Below are 23,680 nucleotides of genomic sequence, written 5' to 3'. Positions count from 1 at the left end.
CTCCCCTGCACCACGAGCTATTTGCAAACAAGGTCTAGCCTTGTTCCTCGGGGCTGCAGCCGTTTCAAAAGCCAGGTATGCAAGCAAACAGGCTTCTTACTGGCAAGAGCAAGTGTCACTTGCCCAGCCTGCTCTCCTCCTCCACTCGGGGCTCATGAGCAAGCACTAGCACTAGGTCCACAGCTTGCAGCACACTCCCAATGCACTGGGCAGCCTGGGCATCCCACAGCACATCCAACAGGCAAAACAAATTAGAAAAACATCAAACTGCATCTTTAATTTCAAGCAGTCTAACGCTGCCAAATTCACCAATGCTTTTTTTCCTCTAGAGGTGAGCATTGGCTTCATCATTCCTTTCACCCCTCTATTTTGCAGCCAATTCTGCTTTTCTCCCTGACCCCATTCCTCTTACATCCACTGCTTCATGGGCTGGTGAATGCTATGCACTCCAAGACCAGCTTCCCTCCCTGCAAAACAGAGAAATTAGAATAAACGAGTGTAAATTAGCAGACGTTGCCAGCACCTAAGTGTTTCTGAAGCTTGAAAATGGTACAATACACGTGGGTGTTCAGTAAAGCAGCTCCACAGTCATTCATTACAGAAAGGCAGAGAGCTTGCAAGTTATGCCTTGAAACCAAAGCCCCAACACTCCCAACATCCCAGTAAAACCAGCTCTCAGCCTGCCCTAAAATCAGCAGCCAGGAGGTTTGTGTTTGTCCAAAATGAAGCAACGACTGAAGAGCTGAGAAATAAAAATCAGTGCAAGGACTGAGGCATAACTCATGACACAGCACGTCTGTCCACTTGCTATGGAAACTATGTTTGGCAAGTATCAGGTGTCTGAATCTCTGCTTATGTACATCTCCCAGGACAGCAGTGTATTTATAACACAGGCAGCCTAAAAACAGAAATTATCACTGAGAAAAGCTACCCTTCTGCTGAGAGTTCCCTGCTGTAGCCTGGGTATTGTTGTCGCGCTTCGCTCAAACAGCACAGAAGTTTGTTTCCTTGTTTTTCAGATTTGCCATCTAAGCTGATCTCAATTGAAGGAAGACCAATAAACAAAAGGAAGGGAAAGGAAAATTACAGCAGGAAGCAAACCTTATTGTAAGCACAGCTTTCTTGAACGTCTTCCCATCCAGGCTCATGCTGCCATGCGAATATGGAGAGCCAGCAGCAGCCAGCGTGCTGGCTTAAAGGCACAAACCTTCTCCAGAGACCTGCAGAAGCATTAAGTTCCTGGAAGCTCATGCAGGCGGATGAGATGGCCCAGGCACGGCAAGGAGCGTGAAAAGCAAGAAGCCAAACACAGAGGAAAGGAAGCAGACACAGGCTTCCAGGCAGGGGCAGAACTCTCTTAGAGAACTTCTCTTAGAGAACTGGGCACAGAGAGGAGCATGGTGACAGAAGCAGAGTAGGAAAAAAAAGCAAGTCCAGGTTCAAAATGCAGGCCAAGGGGTTGGAAGGGGAAGCACAGGAAGGAAGCTGCTCAAGCTTCGGTGAAGATGGAACAGCGCTGGAGAGGTTACTCCAGATAAACTAAGCTTTCTTAAGAGCAGCTTTAACTCAACAGCCCTGGAAGGACTGTGGCGGCAGCAAAGAAATGGGCATATGGGATTAAGATCCACACAGGGTTTCTCCCGTATTCTCAAATCGTTTCAGAGATGCGCTACTCGTGCCACTCACTCCCAGCTTGACAGGTTTCCTCATCAATGGGGGAGGCCAGGAAAGCTTGTGCTCCCTTTGTCAGAGGGCAGCACGTCTCCACACAACTGAAGCGTGCTGCCCCCCCGTGTCAGACCGTGCCCATGAGACTCAGCTCCAGGCAGCAGACAGTGCAGACACATTCCTAATTCATCTTGACCCAACAACCATCTTTATTTGCACAGAAGTCAGGAATATGGATTTTCCAAGAAAACCGCCACCATGACACATCTCTTCTGCTGCTCTCTGCCATATGAAGTCGAGGCAGAAAAGATTTTTCGGGGCTGCATCTCAGTTGCTAAAAGGTAAACAATTTCTGCCAACCACTCTGATCACGTTTATCTCAAACCTTAGCTAAGGATGTACTTCCCGTGGGTTTGAGGTGTAAACACTGCCTGTTTCACACCAAACAACGCATGGAGAAGCAGCCCTGCAGGTGTACACAGCAGCACAGCTACTAGAAGGCAAGGACTGTTGGTGACCATTGGGCTGGTGAACATCTCTCCCCAGCGTGCCTGAGACAGGTGACAAGAATCTGATATAAAGACACGCTCATCCAAGTGGCTTCCCCAACAGTTTAGAGCGGCGAAGCAGAATGATCTAATTTGAGTCACTGAGAGAATGTCATTACGATCACATGATTATTCAAGTGATCAGGCCAGATAGGACAGAATTAGCCAGGCCAATAGTTCAGATTTCTTCTCCTCTGCCAGGACTCCAACTCTTAAAATAACCAGGGAATTAGCACCAGCCACCCACCTGAGCAGCTGGTTATCGTCACCTGGGCTTTCCTCTGAAATCTCCTGCCAAGCCTGACCTACAGCCGCCAGGGCAGCAGGAGAGTATGTCTCATCTCAGACAGTAAAAGATAAAAGCCAAGTAAAAGCCACAAAACCCAAACTGGGATTTCTGCAGGTCTCAGATTTGCAATAAAAATCCAAATTCTAATTGCACAGTGAAACTGCATTTTCAAACAGGACTGGTTATCTGCAGTCAGCTAACACAGGTTATGTCAGAACAAGAATAAATCTTGATGCACAACAAAAAGCTACACTCAGCTTTCTGAACTCGTACTACTGGTGACAAAATCCCGCCTTCCCCTTCCTGGTTCCCCCACCCAGATGCTCATTACAATACTGCAATGTGCTTATCTCCCTCTGAAGCAAAAGATATCCTTGTTTCACACAGGCAGTGAAACTCAAGTACAGGGATAAGGTGCTGCAGGGCCCAAAGGACAACAAAACTCCTAATACAACCCAGACTGCTCTGGATGCACCTTCTCAAAGAGCCTTGCTCGCTCTTGAGAACAGCTGGATGTAAGAGTTGTCACCATTTGCTCCTCTCCACAGTTCACCAAGGCCATTTTCCTCTGCCTCTTACTACCTTCCTAACCCCCCTCCTTCATTTTCCTCTGCCTCTTACTACCTTCCTAATCCCCCTCCTTTCCAAGTCCTCTGCAACCAACTCCACACCCTGGCAAAGGTGAGTCTCCCAGGCATTGCTGAAAGCAGGGCTGAAAGGCCGTGGCTGGCTCAGGCAGCGCAGTATATTCTGCCTCTGTCCTGCACAGCACGGGCACATCCTGACCAGTCAAACAGGAGATGAAATTCAAGGTTTGTCTTTCTTGGGGAAAAAAGTCCCTCACTCTCTATTTGCCTAACTATGTGAGAACTGGCATGAAACACAGACATTCAGTTAAACAGAAGAACCAATACCAATAGCCAGCACAGTTGAAAAATTATTATTATTTTTTTTTTATAACCCATCATTAATTATAAAGGTAATATACAGCCCACATCAGCAACTTCTGAATGGACAGCCTCACACTGTCTCTCAAAACAGCGAGCGCTAGAGACAAGTTACAGAATTAACTGAAGGTTCTGGCACAGCTCTAGGCGTGTCACAGGTGTGCACCAGTGTCATGGGCACTGGTGTGCACAAAGCCAAGAATATCTTCAAAGGCATAGAAGACCGTAGGTCCTCTGATGGCTAAAGAGGAGGGGGAGGATTTAGGAATAGATTCCTTGCCTAAGAAAGACTGAAACAGTCTAGCCAAGATGAACTGAGCCAGGGCAGTGGAACAACTAGAGGCTCCACCTCAACAGTTTTTGAGTTGACAAAAAACATGGCTACAGCCACCAACTTTTTACGTCTATTTCTGTTTCTTCAGATTTGGTTTTTCTCTTGGCTGCTTCTTTGGTCTCTGCACAGCATTCTTGACACTGGCAGGGGGCAGTCTGAGAGTTATTTCATTGTCCTCTGCATCATCATCCGCCTGGGAAGCCTTTCGGCGCTCGAGCACTGTTGGAGTACAGACCGGAGTAGGATCCTGAAGAGATCAGAAAGACACAATTCATTGCAAAGCATCTGCCAGAGAAGTTGTCACTGCCTCTCTGGTACCTCAAGGCACCTCAGACCAGCTCTCCTTCAGAATTTCCACATTCTAGGGCAAATTGTTTTCCTTTTACAGCTAGCTATTTTTGTAGACAGTACTTCTGTAGACAAAAGCATCATCTTCAAAAATGTGTATGTGAAAGGCAAATGTAAATTAACTCACATTTTCTAACATGTCATTATGCACATTTGCTTTCTAAACTTTACCTTTCCTGACTCAAAGCACAAAGAAAGCCAAGAGGAAAAGAATCACAAAGGAGGGGAAGCATAATTGAGACTGGCAGACAGAAATGCCACATTCAAGCCCACAGCAGAGCTGAAACATCCCAGCTTCATTATCTCAGTAAGTTCTCAGAACTCAGTTGACTGAATGTATGAGTTACCCTGTTTTCCTCCCAATTATCACAAGTAAATCCAGTAACATTAAAAAAAACAAAACCAAATTCACAGCAGTGATAAAACAGAAACATTAAGACCTTACAGACTTTTCAGACTGTCAGTGCCCAAAATCTCAGTCCTGATGACCCAAGCTTTCCCTTCATCCCACTGCTAGTTTTAGCTGGCATTAATTTTCAAAATAGTGGAATACCATGCACGAGGGAGGAGGGACAGTCTAGTAGGTAAATGGGGACTGTATTAATGGTTCAACTTCCTTTTTGTCAAAACAGGCTGGTATTATAATGTAGTGCAGACCAACAGAAGGATGTCAGCAAGATCACTCCGTACCAGTTTACAGCACAGATGCAGGTGGTGTACAGGTCACTGTACCCAGCACCCTGTGCTTCTCCTGCCTCAAGTTAGTGCTGCCTGAACACACCTCAGGCCAAGCACTGCCAGTTACAACGTGCTGAGCAGAAGCCTGTGCTGCTAAATACTGCCCCAGGAGAAAGGACCAAGAGGATCCAACCAACATACCCTGTTCAAGAGTGTTAATGTATCTCAAAGTAGCTGCTTTTGGCACAAAAATCTCTCAAGCAAGTAATATCGAAGTGAATATCAGGTGTTGAAATTAATGTAAAGAAACCAGCTGCAGACCTGAAACATCTACCCCAGTGTGAATGGTGGAGCGTGGTGCTGGGCATTTCCAGGACTCTTTGGTCTTACCTGGCTGCTCAAAGAAACATTCAGTTCTGGTTTCTTGGATGTGTTAACATTTTTTCTCTTTATGGAAAGCTCCTGTGCAGCCTAGGAAGCAAGACAGATCAGGGGGATCACTACAAACTTCTTTGTGTGAAGATGCAAATGGTCATTTAACAGTCTATGGGTTTTTTTGCTTCATAACTAGAAAATCTTTGCTACAGTGACTAAGTTCTCATTAATAAAATGACTTGCAGTGCCACAGAGTTGATCTGGTTTGAACAAAACCACCCAAAGTAGTGTAAGAAAACTGGGCATTTTTTAAAAACAGCAGTTAAACAGCAGTGCTTGAACTTCAACTCACTTCACCCAAGCACTCTGCAAACGAGCAATCACTTGTTTAGCTTAGGCAAGGCGTAGGGATGGAAGCTCTAGTCTTGGGACCTGCCTTCAAATACCTACCCCCCCTCTTCCCAAAATGCCTCCCTCGGGGCTTGGGCAAAGCTCCTGTTGCTCTTCTGTGATCCACAGACAGACTTGAAAACCCCAAGACATCCTACAGTTTATACAAACAGAAGAAAAGGAACGTCTTCCCTTTGTGTTAATTATTTACTTCTCTACAACCCAGCAACAGCATTACACTAATTTCCAGAAACTTCTATACAGTTCTTAATGATAGCAAGTCTCCCCGGTGCTCCAGCTTTTTCAATAGTTCCACACAAAGCATGATTTTCTTGTATTTCGTACAACCTTAAAAACATGTTTTACATAAAACACTCATCAAAACAATGCCAAACTTACAAATCCTGGGAAGTCGTAGTTGAGCCCCTTTTCAGCCAGCCTCTTCCGTAAGAGCTTCTCCTTTCGCAGCAGTCGCTTCGTCATCTTTGCCTTCTGGAGGAGGGAGCGTACCCGGTTGTACCGCCGGACCGCTGGCTGAGAGGGCTTCAGAAACCTTTTGTCACAGTTTTTGAAGAGGTTTTCGTGGACCCTTTCTGGAGATATGAACTGACCTGTATCACAAATGTAAAACAGCAGAATACTTTTTCAGTTTCACACAGAAAAAAAGTCAGAGAAACCTGCTTTTCAAAAGCTGATACTCACAATCCTTTACAAAACAAGCATTACTATCACCATATCTGAGAAACTCGCTAATTTCATTAATCTTTTAATCAAAAAAGCCCCCTATGTCTAACAAAACAGACAGCAGCTACACAGTTACAATTGACAAAGAATTTCCACATCAAAGGAACTGTCTCCACAGCAAACCCCACTGCTCCCTGAGATTTCATGTTACACAATTACACAACAAGTATTATCTGTGTAGAGGGGAAAAAAACCAGTACTAGTGACCAACAGGCTGCTGAGGACGTCCTTTACACAGGAAGAAAAGCTCAGTTCTGCAGAAAATCCTTTGGGGATAAAACTTCATTTAAAAAAAAACAGGATTCCCTAAATAGTCCAAAACAGTAACACAAATGACTATGAATTTCCTTTGCACATTAAAGGACTTACACTTCAGCAGTCTTTCAGAAAACAGATAGTTGTTCATTGTGTCCGCAACGATCTTAGCCACATCATCGGACTCAAACTCTATAAATCCGTAGCCTTTGCTGGCTCCAGTCTGCAAGGAACGACAGAAAGAAATGTGAAACGACGCCTCCATACCTGAAGAGCTAAACTTATTTTATGTTTCTGGAGTCACAGCCCATTCTCAGCTAAACACAAGCAATTTCACAAAGTTCAGTGAAATCATTAAAAGCAGCAGATGTGCCCTTGTGGCAAAGAAGGCCAATGGCATCTTGGGGTGCATCAGGAAGAGTGTGACCAGCAGCTCGAGAGAGGTCATCCTGCCCCTCTACTCTGCCCTGGTGAGGCCCCATCTGGAGCACTGTGTCCAGTTCTGGGCTCCCCAGTTCAAGAATGACAGGCAGCTGCTGGAGAGAGTACAGCAGAGAGCTACAAAGATGATTAGGGGCCTGAAGCATCTCTCCTACAAGGAAAAGCTGAGGGACTTGGGTCTTTTTAGTCTGGAGATGACCAAGGGGAGATCCAATCAATGGTTATAAATACTTAAAGGGTGGGTGTCAAGGGCCGGTCTTTTTTCGTGGTGCCCAGTGACAGGACAAGAGAAAATGGGCACAAACATAAGAAGTTCCATCTAAACACAAGGAGGAACTTCTTTACTTTGAGGGTGGCAGAGCCCTGGAACAGGCTGCCCAGAGAGGTGGGGGAGTCTCCTTCTCTGGAGACATTCAAAACCCGCCTGGACATGTTCCTGTGCAAGTTGCTCTGGGTGGACCTGCTCTGGCAGGGGGGTGGACTAGATGATCTCCAGAGGTCCCCTCCAACCCCATGTGATTCTGTGAGGTCCCAAATTGGTAAGATGTTATTCTTAGATATTTATCTGCAATTGAAACAAACTGCTCACTGATACCTATTTGTTAAAAGAAACAACCATCCTGCATTGTTGCTGTCACCAAGTGTATAGAGTAATAATGTAACACGGTGATAAATCCAGGCATGAGAAGCTGAATTTATCAAGCACAAAAGCAACAAAAAGTGTGTATTGCTTCACACTTTCCCTTGAACGAGTGCATTCTGCCACCCCCCTCACACAAGCCGTCACTCGTGGAAAAAGGCGGCTCCGTTAACTGTGGCTGGAGCCGCCTATTCGCAGCGGTGCTCCTTTCACTGGTAGGGTTTTTAGGACAAGCCCTTACTCGCGGCGCCCCCCTCCGCCCGCTCACCACACTGCAGCCCCGCTTCCCACGTGGAGGCCGGGAAGGCGGAGCCCCGGGCAGGCGGCAGCGACACACGGAGCTGCCCCGGGAAAGGAGCCAGCTCTCTCCGTTCACCGAGTCGGCAGCTTGTGCGAGAAGTAGCCTCAGAGACGGCCGGGCTCGGCCTGAGGCCGCCGGTATCTGTCTCGGGCGGGAACCGGGGCGGGGAGAGACGCGCGGGACGGTTGGTTACCTTCTTACTCCTGGAGAGCCGGAGCCGCGTCACCGTCCCGAACTGCCCGAAGTACTCGTGCATCTGCGGCTCGCAGACACCCCGCGGGAGGTGCCCCACGTACACCACGCCCGGCGTCAGCTCCTCCTGCGGGGCACAAGGCAGCGCTCTCACCGCGGGCCCGGGGCACAAGGCAGCCCTCTCACCACAGGCCCAGCCCGGCCCGGCCGCCCCCGCCCCTTTCCGGCGCCCCGCTCACCTTGGCCGCCCGTTTGTTGCGGACCCGCTGCACCTTCTGCTGGAACTCGCGCTGCAGCCGCGGCTCCAAGGCCAGGAACGACGCCGTGGGTGCGGACGCTGGAACCTCCGCCGCCGCCTCCTTCTCGGCCGCCGCCATGCTGCCGCCGCCGGAAGCGCGTCACTCCCCCCGCACGCGGCGGCGGGGGCGCGCAGGCGCAGAGCCGCGGGGCGCCGTCTCCCAGCAACCGGGCGCGGCGCCGCCGTGCTCCCCCTCCTTCCCACCCCCCCCTCGACGACGTCGCCTAGCAACGCGGCGCCGTCCCTGCCGCCGCACGGGGCCGGGCCCCGCCGCACCGGGAGGCGGCCTTGGGTCACGGACACCCCCGCGGGGCGAGTAGCTCCCGGCGAGCACCCGCTCGCGCCGTCCTCTCCGCCAATCTCGCTCTTCCCGCCCCTCAGGCACTGCGCGGGGCAGCCCGGCTGAGGCGCGGTCAGGCAGCGCGCGGGGCAGCCCCCGCGCCGGCGGTACAGAAGGCCCCCTACGGGCGCGGGAGGCCCCAGCGGCGGGAGGCGGCGGCGGGCACCATGTCGGTGAGCGACATGTTCATCGTGCTGCAGGGCGTCCTCACCGCCGACCAGGACATCCGCGAGGTGGGCGGCGGGTTGGGGACGGGACCGGGGACGGGCTGAGGTGGGGCGGCGGGGTGTTCGGGGCCCGCGGCCCGATGCCTGCCTGACGGCGGCCTGTCCCCGCAGGAGATCCGGAAGGTGGTGCAGGCGCTGGAGCAGACGGCCCGGGAGATCCTGACGCTGCTGCAGGGCGTGCACCAGGGAGCCGGCTTCCAGGACAGTGAGTTCGCCTTCGCTGGGGAGCGGGGGACGGGCGTTCGAGGGGGGGGCGCGGGAACACCCCCCGGTGTCACCGGCGCCCCTTTCCTGGGGTGTCAAGCGTGGGCTTCTCAGAGGCTGCTGTGGCGGGGGCGGTCTCCTGGGGGGTTTCAAGCCCAGCAAGTGGAAAACCTGCCGTTCAGCCTCAGGAAACTGTTCTTTCCCCTTCTCCCGGCCCCATGCCGGTGTTTCAGAGTCTCCGTGCAGAATTGGGCTCTTTTTGCGGGTGTTCACTTCCTGGGTTGTAGAATTCGCTCACAGATTTCCCTCTAAGTGACGTGCACGTAGATTTATATATCCTGCTAATTTCACCATCACCTGTTGGGCCTTTGTATTTGTTTCCTCTTCCTGGCCCCTTCACCCCGCCCCCTAAAAAGCCGTGACACCGGACGCTCAGGGGGCCGTTCAGGACGCTGTGGGGAGGGCAGGACTTTGGTCTGGTTTGTGTGAGACTGACCTGTGTGTGTCTGTATGTGTAAAATCTGCTTAGTGTTGCAAAATCTAAAGGGAGTTTGCAATGGCTTATAAAGCAGGAGCTGTGCTCGATGTACGTTTGAGTGGCAACTGGAATTGTTCTGGTATTTTTGAGGTTTGGGTGAAAGCTGGCCTGGTTCCTTGCTTTCAGTCCAAATTTGTTTAAGGTATTTAATGTTTCGGACCAACCCGTTTCACCCAGGGCACAAGAACAGACCTAGATGCCACATAAAATTTTGGTTCCCCCATCCTCATTTTTAGACTTACTGGTGAAACTACTGGAATAAGTGAGATTTTTTTCCTCTTAAATATGTGACTTAAAAGCTGTTTTTCAAGTCCATGAATATTTCCTGACAAGAAGCATCCATTCTGACTTTCCTGGAAACCCTTGAGAGGAATTTGGGGAAGGGGAGATACCTGGCAGGCCACCCTCTGAAGGTGAATAGGAGAAGGAACCTCAGCAGATGTTGTTTTATTCACCTGCAGAGCTGACTGGTTGTCATCAGCCTGGTGACATTCAGCAGCACGTTCCTGCTGGAGCTGGAGACCTGGGATTTCTCTGGCCTCCGAGAGGATACGTGTTTAGCAACGTGCGACACCGGAGGTTTGACCTCTGCTGGCAAGTGCAGCTTCCACCTACTTAAGAAATCTGGCAGTGCTAAAAATTAGGACTACTAATTGGCTAATACACTCATTTTTCTAAGCTGAGTGAGCCCCTGGAAGTTGTGACAGTTGTGTTGCGTGGGTGTCAATGTCAGGGGTTGCTTTCCGGCGTTTAATAGTGGAGATCTGCACCTGGCTCACTATTTTTCACACTTGATTTTTCTGGGAGAGAACTGGTTCTGGAACTTGCAGAGTCTGAGAAGAGATTTGGAATAGTTAAAAGTAGAAAAAAAAAAAAGGGAAAAAAAGAAGCTCATCTTAATTCTTGTCATACCAAAGATAATGAATGCATGCTTAATAGGTTAGGAGTTAACTCATGCTAATAGACCTGTCAGTTTGTCATCAATTCCAAGCATAATAAAGAAAGTCAATAAAGGTTCAGATTAATAAAAGTTTACAGCAGAATGATATAATGCCAATTACCAGAAGGATTGTTACAGGGGTAAGTAGCACCTGTCAGATGTCACATGTTTAGACTACAGTTTTATTTGATAATGGTTGTAGTTGTGCAGTGTAGTGCCCTTGAATGGCTGTTTGGCTTTACTACAGCGTCTCGTTTGTTGAGTCTGTACCGTATTTTTACTAAGAAAATACAGTGATTCTTCCTTAGCAGATTAAAAAAGGATAAGTGATGTCTCTTGGAACTATGGAAAAGGATTATTCATTGCAGTGGAGTTCTGGCAAGACTTCTTAGCATCAAGGCTTTTTAGCCTTATCTTTGCTTACATCTTGGAATAAATAAATATATTAACACTATTAATAACTATATTGAACTATAAAAATATTAAATGATAAATAAACTATATAGACTAATAACTAATTAATAAAAAACCAAAATTACTACAAGTTCACAGGTGACAGGTAACTCCTGATGCTTGGTGACTGCAGCTCTGTGGCCGCGGGTGGTTTAAGCTGGTGCTGCCGACAGAAGCTGTGGTGCTTCTTGTGCCCTCTCCCTTGTGCCAGCAGGAGACGGCTTTTTTGGGAGACGGCATCTTTTTTAGTGGTGCTCAGTGACAGGGCAAGAGGAAATGGGCACAAACTTGATCATAAGAAGTTCCATCTAAACGTGAGGAGGAATTTCTTTACTTTGAGGTTGGCAGAGCCCTGGAAGAGGCTGCCCAGAGAGGTGGTGGAATCTCCTTCTCTGGAGACATTCAAAACCCTCAATGACACGTTCCTGTGCAACCTGCTCTGGGAGGACCTGCTTTGGCAGGGGGGTTGGACTGGATGCAGAGGTTCCCTCCAACCCCATATCATTCTGTGATTCTGTGTAACTGCTGTTCACGGTGCCAGCTCCTCTGGTCTCTCTGCAGCGAGCACAAGACTGTGTTAGCTGTGGGATAAGCTCTGTCAGTCACAGCCTTTATTCAGCTGTGGGGAAGGGAAGGAAAACCAGCAGAGCCTCAGGCCAGCAGCCTCCACAGCAGGGCTAGAGATCTCTCTCTTTCCACTCTCTCTGCTCCCTGTCCAAAACAGAGTTTGGGAACTGCTCGGAAAGCTGTTCAGGGCAACGTGTGCTGCAGCCAGCTGTTAGCTGACAGGACTCTGCGTGACAAGCAAGGTCTTTGGAGGCTGAAACTCAATTTAGTATGTCTTTGCTCTTGAGACACTTTGTGTTAAGTTAGGCAAAGCATCTGTGGTGATCCAGTGACTCCTAGTGGGGCTTGTTTGATAAAAATAATTCATCACAGCTTCCAGATTTAGCTTCTGTGGATCTTGTTTAAATAATCCTATCTTCTATACGTCGAGATGCAGGAGAGCCTGTCGGGTTGATCTTCTGTCTTCCCTGGGTCGTGACCAGGATTCCTGAGGCGGCTGCAGTTCAGAAGTACTGGTTTGGGTAGTTCTGTCGGCCCCGGTACTGCGGGCACAGGGTGGCTGTAACTCGTATGGCTAAACAGGAGGTGGCAGTGGGTGGTACACAAACAAGGGAGCATTTCTCTGCAGAGGTATAACATACATTGGGCAGGTACAATATACATGGGCTAAAACCCAGTTTCTTAAAATAAAATGTCATTTCCTGAAGGGATGTATTCCCCGATGCCTCTTGGTCTGTAGGTTGCATGACCTTTCCAGCGTTTTCCTCTGTCAGTGCCCATTACAGAATGGGTTCTTCATCCATGATGTAAGTTTTATAGTAGCAGTAATTACTCACGATTAGCAGTGATTCTTAAATAACACTGGGGCATCTTGTCTTAAGTTCAAAGCCAAGGTCTAGAGCAGATCAGACAGCCCAAAACTCAGGATTATATCTGTCTGTGTGACTCCTGGTGCGACAGAGGGTATTTCTGAGGCTGATTTGAATGCGAGTGGGCTGTCTCGGTCAGCAAAGGAGCACCCATAACACCAGACTGGAAAACTCTCTGTTTACAGAACCCTGTTCTCTGTCGAGTACTGATGTTGTGCTGTTTCTTTTTCAGTACCAAAGAAATGTCAGAAGGCTCGTGAACACTTTGGCACCGTGAGAACGCAGCTGGAGTCTCTGAAGACCAAGTTTCCCGCTGATCAGTATTACAGGTGAGCAGGATCACTCACAGCCAGGTGTGGATGCGGGAATTGCCTGGGCATATCGGGCATCGTTACTTTGGGAGAATGATTTAAAGGTTTATGGGCCCAATGCTTCTTTCTGTTTGAGAAGTGTGAGGTTTTTATAACCACAGATAAAAAATGCTTCTGCTCAAACTCTTGATTTTTAACTTTTCACTAAAAATACCCAGTATCTAATCCTTTTTCTAGAAACTTTTTTAAAAAAAGAACAATGAAAGTTTAAGCAATCGGTGTTCTGTTGGAGCTGCCCTTGTTTCTGAGAGCAGAGCTCTCAGTCTGTCACAAAATGGCTGTTTGCTGCTGCAGGTACTACATGAAGTTGTCACCTTGGTGTTTTGTTTGCTGCCAGAAGGGGACGGTGTCTGGCAAGAACATTGCACAGAACAAGAATCTTGTCAGCTCAGATCTGCCGAGGGCGGGTGGGAGGGAAAGCTCTGGGTGCCCTTGTGGGCGAGACAACCTGACAGACTCCCTGAACCGAGGAGGTGTGCGAGGAGCCAGCGCCCGGCGTAGTGTCTGGGGAGAGGGGGAAGCTGTGGAGTACCAAGGATATGACTTTAAGCTGGTGTCATTTTGATAAGCCAAAAATATTGCAAAGTTCTACGTGTGAAGGTGGAAGACATAATGTATACATAATGTATGCTTGTTGCCCAGCTCTCCAGTAATAGGTGTTACTTATTTATACCTTGACTTGGTGTTTTCTTCGACAGATTTCATGAGCACTGGAGGTTTGTGCTCCAGCGGTTGGTGTTTCTGGCAGCGTTTGTTGTCTACTTGGAGTCAGAAACGTTAGTGACCCGAGAGGCTGTTGCAGAAATACTTGGGAGTAAGTTAATGTTGTAACTGAAGAGGAAAAAGCTTGTGATGTTTTTAGATATCGTAGCTTTGAGAGGTCCAGGGAAACGGCAGAACTTCAGTTCTTCTCAAGAAATAGTTTCCAAAATTTATCTGGCATTTGATTTCATTATATAAACAGGAAATTGTTTTAGAAGGTGGAAAATGGCAAATCTAATGTGAACAAAAGTATTTAGTAATAAATTCATCATCAATGAAGACTATTTATTCAAATTGCCTAAATTTACTAAAAGAATAATACAAAGATGAGAGCTTATTTTTATCACTTTTTGCTTTTGGTGTTTAAAAAGTGTAGAAAACAGATCAAATTTTTATGTTGTAGGAGAACTCCATCCTCCCAGAGCAAAGGATTTGAAAAAAAAAAAATTCAGGCAAATATTTTTCTAAGAACGAACTGCAGACCCCTCTCCTATACATTAATGTAAATTCGGTTATTCTGTTGGATCAACTATAACCTATTGCACGTCCAGTGGAGGATGTATGAGATGCTGAACTGAAACGCTGAGAAGCGGCAGTAATTGCATCACATACAGGAAAAGACTGACTTTTATTTTGTAATAATTTTTCAAAAATTTGATATTTCAAGTTAACTCCAGTAAACAAATGCAATTTCAGCTCCCTGGTTTCGCTCACGTTCAGCGCCACCTGATTTACCGCTGTGTTTTCCATCCTAGTTGAAGCTGATCGAGAGCGGGGCTTTCACCTGGACATTGAAGACTATCTTTCTGGTGTGTTAACGCTCGCCAGTGAGCTGGTAAGGAAGATATTCATGCATATATTTGGATTGAAACTGACTTGAAATAGTGTTTTCTAACTTTTCAAGTCATTCCTGAAAGTTATGATATGCAACACCTCCATGTGAACTCTAGCAAACCACCTGTCTAGCCCAGAATTGTTCCTCGCTGAAATCTTAAGATTTAAACTAGGCACTTGATTGAAAATCCAGGATGTTTTCAACAAAAAGGTAGACCCGAGTATAAATAATCTGGCTGCCTGGACCAAAACTGCTTCGTTTGGTATAATAGCCATTGGGAATAGTGATGTGATTTGGGTGGGTTCCTCTGCTGATGTTCTCCCCTGTGTCTCCCTCTGGTAGGCCCGACTGGCAGTGAACAGCGTCACGGCGGGCGACTACTCTCGCCCTCTCCGCATCTCAACCTTTATCAACGAGCTGGATTCCGGCTTCCGTCTCCTCAACCTGAAGAATGACTCCCTGAGGAAACGGTACGACGGCCTGAAATACGACGTCAAGAAAATCGAGGAAGTGGTTTACGACTTGTCGATCAGAGGACTCAATAAGGAGGCAACAATTAGTGCGGGTGGAGAGAAGTGAAGGATGCTCGTTTTAACAGCCTCATTGATTACCTCAGACGGTTGCCAATTCCGGGGGGGTGCTAGCGAAGCCTTCCTACAGTAGTTTAGAAGAACTGCAGCTGAAAGCTGCTCTCTATTTTCTTACGAAAGGTGTAGTACGGGTGTGAGGCCTCAAAATGTTTTGTAAAATCCTGTCTAGATTAGGGCGGGAGGCTCCCTGTCTCCAGTGGAATTCCTCTGTCAAACCTGGTGCCCTCCCGAGCGCAGCGGCAGTAGCTGCCACTGACTCCCACGAGCTCCAGTTCTCCTTTAGTTGTGTCGTGTTGCTTCGCTGCGCCGGCAGTGACGTGTCCCCACTGTCCCTGCTCACACACCTTCACAGGCGTGAGCAGGGCTTGCAGCACGGGTACATGTGGTGTTTTAAAACACAGCATGTAAATATCTATACTTTTTTTTTTTAAGACACAGATAATTTTTTTTTGCCTTTTTATTTCTTAAATTTTCACTCACGTCAGTAAGTTGGACAGATTTGCATAGCTGTTTACTAACCAGATCTTTAAAAATGGGTTCTGTTAATGTCTCCCCCTTAATTGAGAAACTAGTGAAAATATTCCTGAGAATTTCTCCATTGGAACTGGTGTGCGGCACCCGGACACATCTCTCTCTCTTTTGTGTTTATTTTTCCTTTCCTCCAAGATTTCTTTTGCCGGGGGAGCAAGGTGTTCTCAAACATCTGCTTTCAGTGGCAGGTATTTGTTTTACTGACACGAGTAAGTGCTGAGTTTTAACATGATCGTTTGCCTTGAGAACCCGGTGTAACCAATGTTATTTTATTTTTTTTAACTACCAAAGTTTCCGAATAGAGCAGCGGTAACCGATAAACTGCAGGGAGCACCTGAGTTTTAACAACCTACGTAGGCTGCAACCGTACCCGTGTCCTGGGATTAAAGAAAAAAAAGACCACACCAAAAGTATAGTCCATGTAGTAAAATGTTTGTACGTTCAGAAAAGAGGAAATTACTAGTTTCAGATACTCTGCATGTAAGGTGTTTGCAAACACCAACAGCCTCTTTCCTTTGTGTAAATACCTCCCAGGTTGTTTGTTCCCTTTGTCCTAAATGCCTTTGAGTTTTGCCATTCTCCTCCTACTTCTGGTGGTGCAGGAGGGTTAAGGAGAAAAACAAACTTACTTAGGAGGAGGAATATTTCCAGAGGATGAACACAAACAGCCAAGTTGATGTGGGGTTTGTTAGTGTTTCATTTTGTTAGCAAAGATTTCCCACTGTTTCAGTTAAGTTTTTGTTTTGTTTATTGGAAAAAAATGATTTCTTGGTTATTTTGGCCAATAAAAGCTGTTCTTTGATTTTGGCCATTTGGTAACTCCGCCTCCTGTCTCAATGTCTGTTGTTATTTGCTTCCCTTCCTGGGAACCCACCTAAATCATAATATAAGTTCAGGCTTCAGCTCTGCTTGGACAGCAATAGAGCTTCTCGCTTTGGCTGTTCCATGGGACACTCCCTTGTGCTGGCGAGTGGAGCCGAAGTCAAGCTGCAAACAGATCTCATAAGCTTTTTTTAACTTTTAATTTTGACCTATTCCACTAGGTATGGAGGAGTTTATCATCACCAAATCCAAGGTGTGGCAAGGTTCATCTTCAGAGCATCTCATCATCTTTAATGTCTGTCCTTATCTTCGTATCTTATGTCACATAACGTAGGGAGATGGTAATATCCCTCTTTCACAGCTGAAGAAAAGGAGGGTGTAACTTCCTGAGCCCCATGACGACAAGACCAGCTTTCAAAGTAGTTCTCTCCTCTTGCCCGATGCCACCGTTTGCTTCTTTCTCACTTTAACCCTGTGGAGGTGGGAGGAAGGAAGGAGCTTAAGCCAGTTCTACTGCCAGAACCAGAGGCTCGTGAAACAACACCCAAAGGCTCTGAGACACAGCAAGGTCACACAGGAAACGCGTGGGAGCAGGGGAATTAAAGAAAGGTTTCCTGAGCCTCAGTCTGTGGGGCTGGAGGACTCCTGGCACGTGGGACTGGGACGGGAGGCCACGTGGTGGGGCAGGTTTCTGGTTTGTTAAGGCTTTGCGCTGACTTGCGTCCCAAGCGCTCCGGTCACGTTTGGTCAGGCAACGGGTCTGCTTCCTGTGTGCCCAATGGAGCTTTTCAGCAGATCCTAGGTGTGCCAGCTTTTGCATCTTATGTGGTGTCCTGGAGTTGGTGGAGATACAGCAGGACTGCACCAGAGGTGCAGGTACTCTGGGAGAGACAACTGGAAGAGCAAGTCTCTTACTCAGGGCTTACAAAGTCTGCAAAGTGTGGGATCCTTCTGTCTGAGGCTCTGGGAAGAGCAAGTGCCTGAGAAAGAGACACTCCAGTCTCGTGTTCCTGGAGGGTGTTCTTTCCCGTTCCTCGGTTCTGGGAGAGCCCAGCATCTTCTTCTGAGAAAGCATCATTTGCAGGGCCGGGCTGCGCAGTGCGTTCCCAAGACAGGTCTGGGTGAGGGAAAGGAAAACCACAGACTCTCCCTGGGCTGCGGCAGGGAAAGCTGGGGACATGCTTTGTGTGGCTGCCTCTGCGCAGAGGTAGCCTGTAGGACATCGTGGCCTTGATTGGGAATCTGCACATTCCTCTCTGGTCCTAAATGGTAAATTCTGTTTCTGTCCCAGAGAAGGGAAGACCCAGAAGGGCTTGAGCAGGGGGGTTCTTTCTCCTCTGGCCCTTCCCTTTCCCAGGTTAGCCAGGGGGAACAGCAGTGGGAGTGGGAGCTGGGAGGACTGCAGAAGCTTGGTGGCTCAGGATGAATTGGATGCACTTGAACTGTGACCAAATACCTCCCGTTGGCAGCGAATGGGCTGCGCGGCGTGCGCTGGCAGCCGGGAGGGGAGTGAGTCAGCAGCGCTGGGGAGTCTGACTCAACAGCCCAGGGAGCGCCCTCTTGGATCATATTCACTCACTGGTTTGGGGATTTTCCCCCTCCCCGCCCCCATCTTGATGTCATTTCTGAGGGTTTTCTTTATTTCAGTAAAAAGGGCACTTAAATAGTTGATTAACTGCTCTTTATTTATAGCACTGCCTGTTCCACCCCTGCGGATCGATGAAAGCGCTGACCTGAAACCGTTTGGGACACCGGTGTGGAGAGAGCTGCGTGGTGCAGGATGCGGAGGAGACCTGGGGGCTGGCTGTGGAACTGAGCTCCATTTGCTGGAATCGATCAACTGCAGCCCCACACCGGCACCCTCCTCACTCTGGCACTTGCTAAAGGACACGTTATCACCTCCCGACTGCCATATCTAGTGCCACTGCAGGTCTCTGCGTGGTGAGCTGGATGGAGGAACTGATGTAGCTGAAACCATCTTTATTTTCCAGCGGTGTTTGCCACCAACCCAGGTCACCGCACGGTCCCGCACACGCTGTGCCGGTGCGTGGAGGGAGGCTCCCTCCTCTCCCTGCGGTGCCAGCTCTAAGCACTCGCTGGGCTGCGACACTACGTGGGGAATTGTCTGATTTTCTTGCAGTAATTTAACCGCTTCCCATTCTGTAAGGATCGCCAAGGCTTTTCTCTTTGGATAAATAATTTGCCTTCATTTTACTGCAAAAGCGGTGATTTCTGTGCTATAGAGCCTCGCTCGTGTTTTTCAGCCGATAAGGTCATTACACACAAAGGCAATTAATGAGAGCAGAAAGTGAACACGGATGACTCCTGGGGTCTGTGCGTGGATATTGACCCGTTACTCATCAGCAGTCCATCCTCCCTCATTAATTAGCGTCTGTTGCTGGATACCGCACTGTACTGCAGTGCGTGGAGGGGCTGTTCAGAGCCTCCTGCCTGCTGCACTCACAGAGTGTCTTTAACAAAGTGATCAATTTTGAAAGGAACAGTCCTTTATGGTATATATCTCCTCTGTGCATGTTGTGGGTGAATTAGGCATGAATTACTTGAAGATGGGCGTTTCCTTTGCAGGTTTCTCTGCCTCTCTGTTGCTGTCACTTCAACCTGTGGTGCTTCTGGCTGGCACTGGTTTGCCATCGCTGGAGGATTGCCCTGCCCAAGGCAGGGTCTTTTCCTAAACGTCTTTTCCTAAAACCAGCCCTTTCTTGAGAGAAGGGGAATGCTCTCCTTGTCCGAGTGCTTGTTCATCTGCACCTTCACGCTATAGGTGTGCAAACATCTAACCTGCTTCTCTTGGGAAAATATAAGAGCCTGAGCCCTGCAAGGGCACTGATGGCTCCGTGGGAAGCCTGCTGGCTCCCACCCCGGTGGGGAGAGGTGTCGGGCTGCCTCCAGGTCTGCACTGGGGCCCTGTGCAGCTCTCATGGGCTTCTGTGGAGTCTGACTTCACCACAGCCTCTTGGAGACTTCACCAGGGTCCACAGAAAGTCTAAAGAGAAGAAAAAGCCTGAGATTTCAGCTCCTGTGAAATGGTCCAGGGCTATAGAGGCCTTGTGCTCTTTGTGTGTTTCAGTTACCCCAGGCATCAGTCATGGGATTTGCTCTGTGACCTTCTTGTGACCTCCAGCCTTCCCACTCTCATCTGTCAGCCCTCCCCACAACACCCAGAGAAACATGTGATGTGGGTCCTCCCAAGGATGTGACTTTGGCACTGCAAGGAAGGTTCCTGTGCCAGAAGGGAGGGTTCAAAACCACTTGGGGCTCCACTGCCGCTGAAACAAAGTGTTCCTTTGCCTGCTCCTACACAAGACACCTTCCCTGGGAGGGCTGTGGGCAGTTGGGGTCTTCTCACCTGCAGCTGAGATGGTTTCTCAGGGATGCAAAGCCTGCACTGGTGGAGATCGCACTGGGGCATGATTTGAGCCAGAGTTGCAGATCATCACTACATCCATCCCTGCTAATGGACCTAGAGCCAGCTGTTCACCTTTTTCCAGCTGTGTAACTGCTCCCAGCCAAGCCTGGGCAGACACCGGTGCTGCAGGACACTCTGCCTGTGTTCGGACTCCTCAGGAGGGCTCTCCACTCCCTGCTGAAGAGGATGCTCTAAATTCCTGTCACTTGACTTTTCCATCCATGTTGTAGAAAGGTTTCCCCTAGAGGACCACCTTCAGCTTCCTGAGCGAGAGATCTTTTTTTCTAATGAGTGCCCTTGGGGCTTGCCTGCAGGTTTTGGACTGTGCAGTGTTATTGTCAAAACTTCTTTTTTTTTTTAATTGCTTGTACCTGTCTCCAGTGATATTGATATTCTGCAGCAGCCTCTGTGAGAAATAAGGCAGTTCCTTTGTCTGCCTGATCGCTAAGACTTTTTGCTCTGTCGTATTCCACTGTAGTGACAGAAGGTCACTCAATGGTGACAGTGAGATCTTTGAAAATGTATTTGATCTCTGTCAGGAGGACAGTTTCCCCCACCACATTTTGTTCCAGGTTTTTCCAATTTAAAGTCAGAGAACACCAGCCTAATTCCAGCTGAACTTCACCTGGCTCCCCAGCATACATTTAAGAGACACAGTGGGCATCACAAAAGGAGAGTTACCACAGCTGCCTCACCCATGAGCTCTGGAGGGGTATCTTTGACATATGGTGCTAGAAGGCTTGAATTATCTTCTCTTTGAGGATGTCGGGGACAAGGAAAACAGTGTGAGATTCACCAGAATCTCCTGCTGGAGACCTGCCTTCCTGGGATTTTAGCTCCGTAATAGATTCACATGCATGGAATGACTGAAGTTCCCCAAGACAGAGATCTGAGATGATCTTGGAGGTTTTTGCAGGATTTGGGATGTGCTGAGGTCAATCTCTCCGTCTCCAGTGACAGCTACAATAAACTATTGCTGGTGCTTGCTTTCAGATGCCTTCTTGATCATGTAGCAAAGACCTACACTGAACGCCCCTTCCCCATCCTCACTTCTGTCAAGAACAACCAGGAATGTACAAAAACACCATAAAAGAGATCTCTGTGCACTAAAGCAGAAGTCTCTGCCCTCTAAAGTAATCGCTGTTCATCTCCCTGTGTTTTTTTCAGGCTTTTCCCACTCAGCCTGCTGACTTTTAACGTAGCCATTTGTTATTTCCTCGGGACCTGAACTCACGGGGGGCTCTTAATGCAGTGCTGTGTCTTCCTGTGTGTCTACTTTGTGAGCTCAAAACCACAGGGATTCTATGATAAAGGCTGCCTCTTGTTGGTCGTGTTGTTTTCCTAGAAAATTACCAGTAAGATTCAACCTAAATTCTTGTTTAAGCTCATTTATGAGTTCTGATAAATCAAGGGAGTAATTGACTTTCTCTTTTTTGCCACTAATGTGGTACTTCCAGAGAAACCAGCCTGGTAAGTTCAGTGGGCAGGAGTCCTGAAAAGTAATCTTAGTATTGTCCGTCATGACAATGAGAGGTATAAAAATATTACGGAGCCTTAGGACAGCCAGTTTGGAACAAATAATTGCTTTCTTGGCTTGCAGACAACCCTTTTCCCAAGTACCCAGGGTTATAATAGCATTTTGTCGGGTTTGTTAATCAGAAATGGAAAAATACAGCACAACTAATCTCCAGGGCTGCCAAGTAAGATGTGTACATGTGATACTGAAAGACCTGGAACTTCCCAGGAGAGAGGGATCACCCAGTTCAGAAAGGTTCCCGAGGATTATGGAAACCTGCTGCCTCGTCAGCGCTGACGCTCCTCGCCCTCCCCGTGCAGGCTGACCCCGCAGCACGAGGGACTGTCCTGCACTGCTGCTCCCTTTCAACACCTGTAATTTCAAGGCGGGAGAGCAGCTGAGCACACACCGGATACGTAAAAGATAAATACCATTGGAAGCACAACCTCTGTCTCGTTTGACAGGTTCAACAATCGGGCTGTCACTCCCCATAGCAGGCTGTCCCACATCAAAGAGCTTGTTCTGTTCCCCGGCCGCAGGTTTCTTAGCACAGGGTTGCAGCACCCAGTACATGTCCTGCTCGTAACTCAACACCCAGCCATTATTTATGGACCTTCTTTCGGGGAGAGTTTGCCCGGTTCAGAGGAAATAGGCCATGATTAGTAGGAGCCTGGCAGGCAGGTGTTTCCTGTGATACCTAGAAAAAGCCTGAATCTGACAAACTGAACAATCACCCAAACGCAAGATTGATGCTAAATATCAGAGCTTTTACATATACTTATTGTTCTCTAACCTTTTTGAACAGCCAGGGTGACTGGAGGTATCTTGATTTAAAGATATGGCTGTACAAACAGCCCACGGCTGGTTTTGAGCGTGAACTGGTGTGGAGAAAACCACTCTGCTGGAAAGTAATAGAAAACTTTCCAGAAAGCAGGAGCTTTCTGTGGCTGTGAAAGGCACTCGCTGTTTGGACAAACTAATCTGTTAGGCTTATTCTACTTTTGCTTTCTCTTACCAAAACTGCCACTGGTGGTAACGACGAGGAGGCAGCCGCGCCATTTTGGTCTTGAGAGAGAAAAGGAAGGTGCTACAAGCTGTTGCTTTTTTGCATGTTCGGTGACCAGGGCTTGAAGGCTGTTTGATGCTGATCTGTCATGACAGCCTCAGAGAAACCTTCCTCCAGCAGCTGTTCTGCTCCGGCATCCATCTATTTGAAAAACAAACAGCAACCTATAAAAGCAACTCCTCGTGCTCTTCACTGGCTCTTCAGCGCCTTTTTGGGGGAACAAACAATGTACTGTGTAGTGACTAGAAATAGCTGGAGGGAATTGCAGCTCACTTGAGGGAGTCAGGCTGCTGCCCCAGCAAGCGTTTCCCCAGCTATCGCTTGCCACAGCGCTCAGCTGTGAGCTGCCACCCTGGCCTGTGTTTGTAAAGCCTCCAGATGATGCAAAACCTCGCATGTCCTCAAGGACAAAACGAGGCACTAAAACACTGGATGGTGCAGATGAAAACACAGGCATTACGCACACATCTCTCTGCTGGTGTCTGCCTCAGTGCCCAGAGGTGCGGAACAAGCCCTGGCAGCGGTGGCAGGAGGAAAAAGCCCTGGGTTTGGTTTGGAGGCTGCTCAGGCCTTGGGTCAGTGGTGACTTCACAAGACTAGGGTTACCTACGTGCAGGTAGCCTCTGCCCAGCTTCCTTTGTGCACTCACCGATGCTGGCTGATCTCTGGAGAAATACACAAATACGCTTCCCTGTGTGAATCCTCCTGTAAAATAAATGCCTTTAACAAATATTCTGTTGGGAGGGAATAATACTGATTGGTTTTGTCTTTACCCTGGGGGGGCTGACAGAACACTCACAGGCTGTCCTCTGAGATCCACTGACCAAATTCAGGCTCCTTTAATTTAGCCTCTAGGGCTGTAATCTGGCCTTTGCTGTGTAAGTCACAGCGTGACATTTCGCTGCTCCTGTAATCGCAAGGGCCGCGGTCAGTGGTGATGTCAGGCTGAAAAGGTTAAACCCTGTTTGCCTTTTCACCATTGTTCAGCTTCCAGTCATTTCCCTGCTGCGGAGCCACGAGAGGCTGGACCTTATGGGGGAGAGCTTTGTGGCCTTGGTTTTGGATCTCACATCTGCCGCGCCAGGGCCTGACCTACCCGGGCAGAGCTGGGGCCAGAGCATAAGATTTTGTGCCAGTCTATTGTTGTCTGGGGAGAACAAGGAGAGCAGCCTGG

At 48.3% G+C, this 23,680-nt stretch overlaps 2 protein-coding genes across 2 annotated transcripts; one reads left to right on the top strand and one right to left on the bottom strand.

Moving 5' to 3' along the window:
* Positions 1–3,429: 3,429 nt before the first annotated feature.
* Positions 3,430–8,561, bottom strand: NIFK (nucleolar protein interacting with the FHA domain of MKI67). The gene is made up of 6 exons (XM_014938904.1): positions 8,390–8,561; positions 8,152–8,277; positions 6,691–6,799; positions 5,977–6,188; positions 5,203–5,283; positions 3,430–4,033 (listed from the first exon to the last, which is right to left on the bottom strand). The coding sequence occupies exons 1-6, from the start codon at positions 8,525–8,527 to the stop codon at positions 3,857–3,859; spliced, it is 843 nt and encodes a 280-aa protein (XP_014794390.1). The 5' UTR covers positions 8,528–8,561; the 3' UTR covers positions 3,430–3,856.
* Positions 8,562–8,822: 261 nt separating this feature from the next.
* TSN (translin) lies at positions 8,823–16,499 on the top strand. Its single transcript, XM_014940148.1, has 6 exons — positions 8,823–9,021; positions 9,127–9,220; positions 12,819–12,915; positions 13,656–13,771; positions 14,475–14,554; positions 14,897–16,499. The coding sequence occupies exons 1-6, from the start codon at positions 8,956–8,958 to the stop codon at positions 15,131–15,133; spliced, it is 690 nt and encodes a 229-aa protein (XP_014795634.1). The 5' UTR covers positions 8,823–8,955; the 3' UTR covers positions 15,134–16,499.
* Positions 16,500–23,680: the final 7,181 nt, after the last annotated feature.

The sequence above is a fragment of the Calidris pugnax genome, unplaced genomic scaffold (assembly GCF_001431845.1).
Source record: "Calidris pugnax isolate Ruff unplaced genomic scaffold, ASM143184v1 scaffold21, whole genome shotgun sequence".
Classification (NCBI taxonomy): Eukaryota; Metazoa; Chordata; class Aves; order Charadriiformes; family Scolopacidae; genus Calidris; species Calidris pugnax.
This window is presented reverse-complemented; position numbering and strand designations above follow the sequence as displayed.

Bases quoted from the DNA above. Each gene is read 5' to 3' on its own strand.
- NIFK (XM_014938904.1), bottom strand. From the start codon at position 8,527: ATGGCGGCGGCCGAGAAGGAGGCGGCGGCGGAGGTTCCAGCGTCCGCA. The intron at 8,278-8,389 runs GTGAGCGGGGCG...TGTGCCCCGCAG, and splicing joins GCAACAAACGGGCGGCCAAG to GAGGAGCTGACGCCGGGCGT. The intron at 6,189-6,690 runs GTAAGTCCTTTA...TTTGTGATACAG, and splicing joins TTCTGAAAGACTGCTGAAGT to GTCAGTTCATATCTCCAGAA.
- TSN (XM_014940148.1), top strand. From the start codon at position 8,956: ATGTCGGTGAGCGACATGTTCATCGTGCTGCAGGGCGTCCTCACCGCC. The intron at 9,022-9,126 runs GTGGGCGGCGGG...CTGTCCCCGCAG, and splicing joins CCGACCAGGACATCCGCGAG to GAGATCCGGAAGGTGGTGCA. The intron at 12,916-13,655 runs GTGAGCAGGATC...TTTCTTCGACAG, and splicing joins CCCGCTGATCAGTATTACAG to ATTTCATGAGCACTGGAGGT.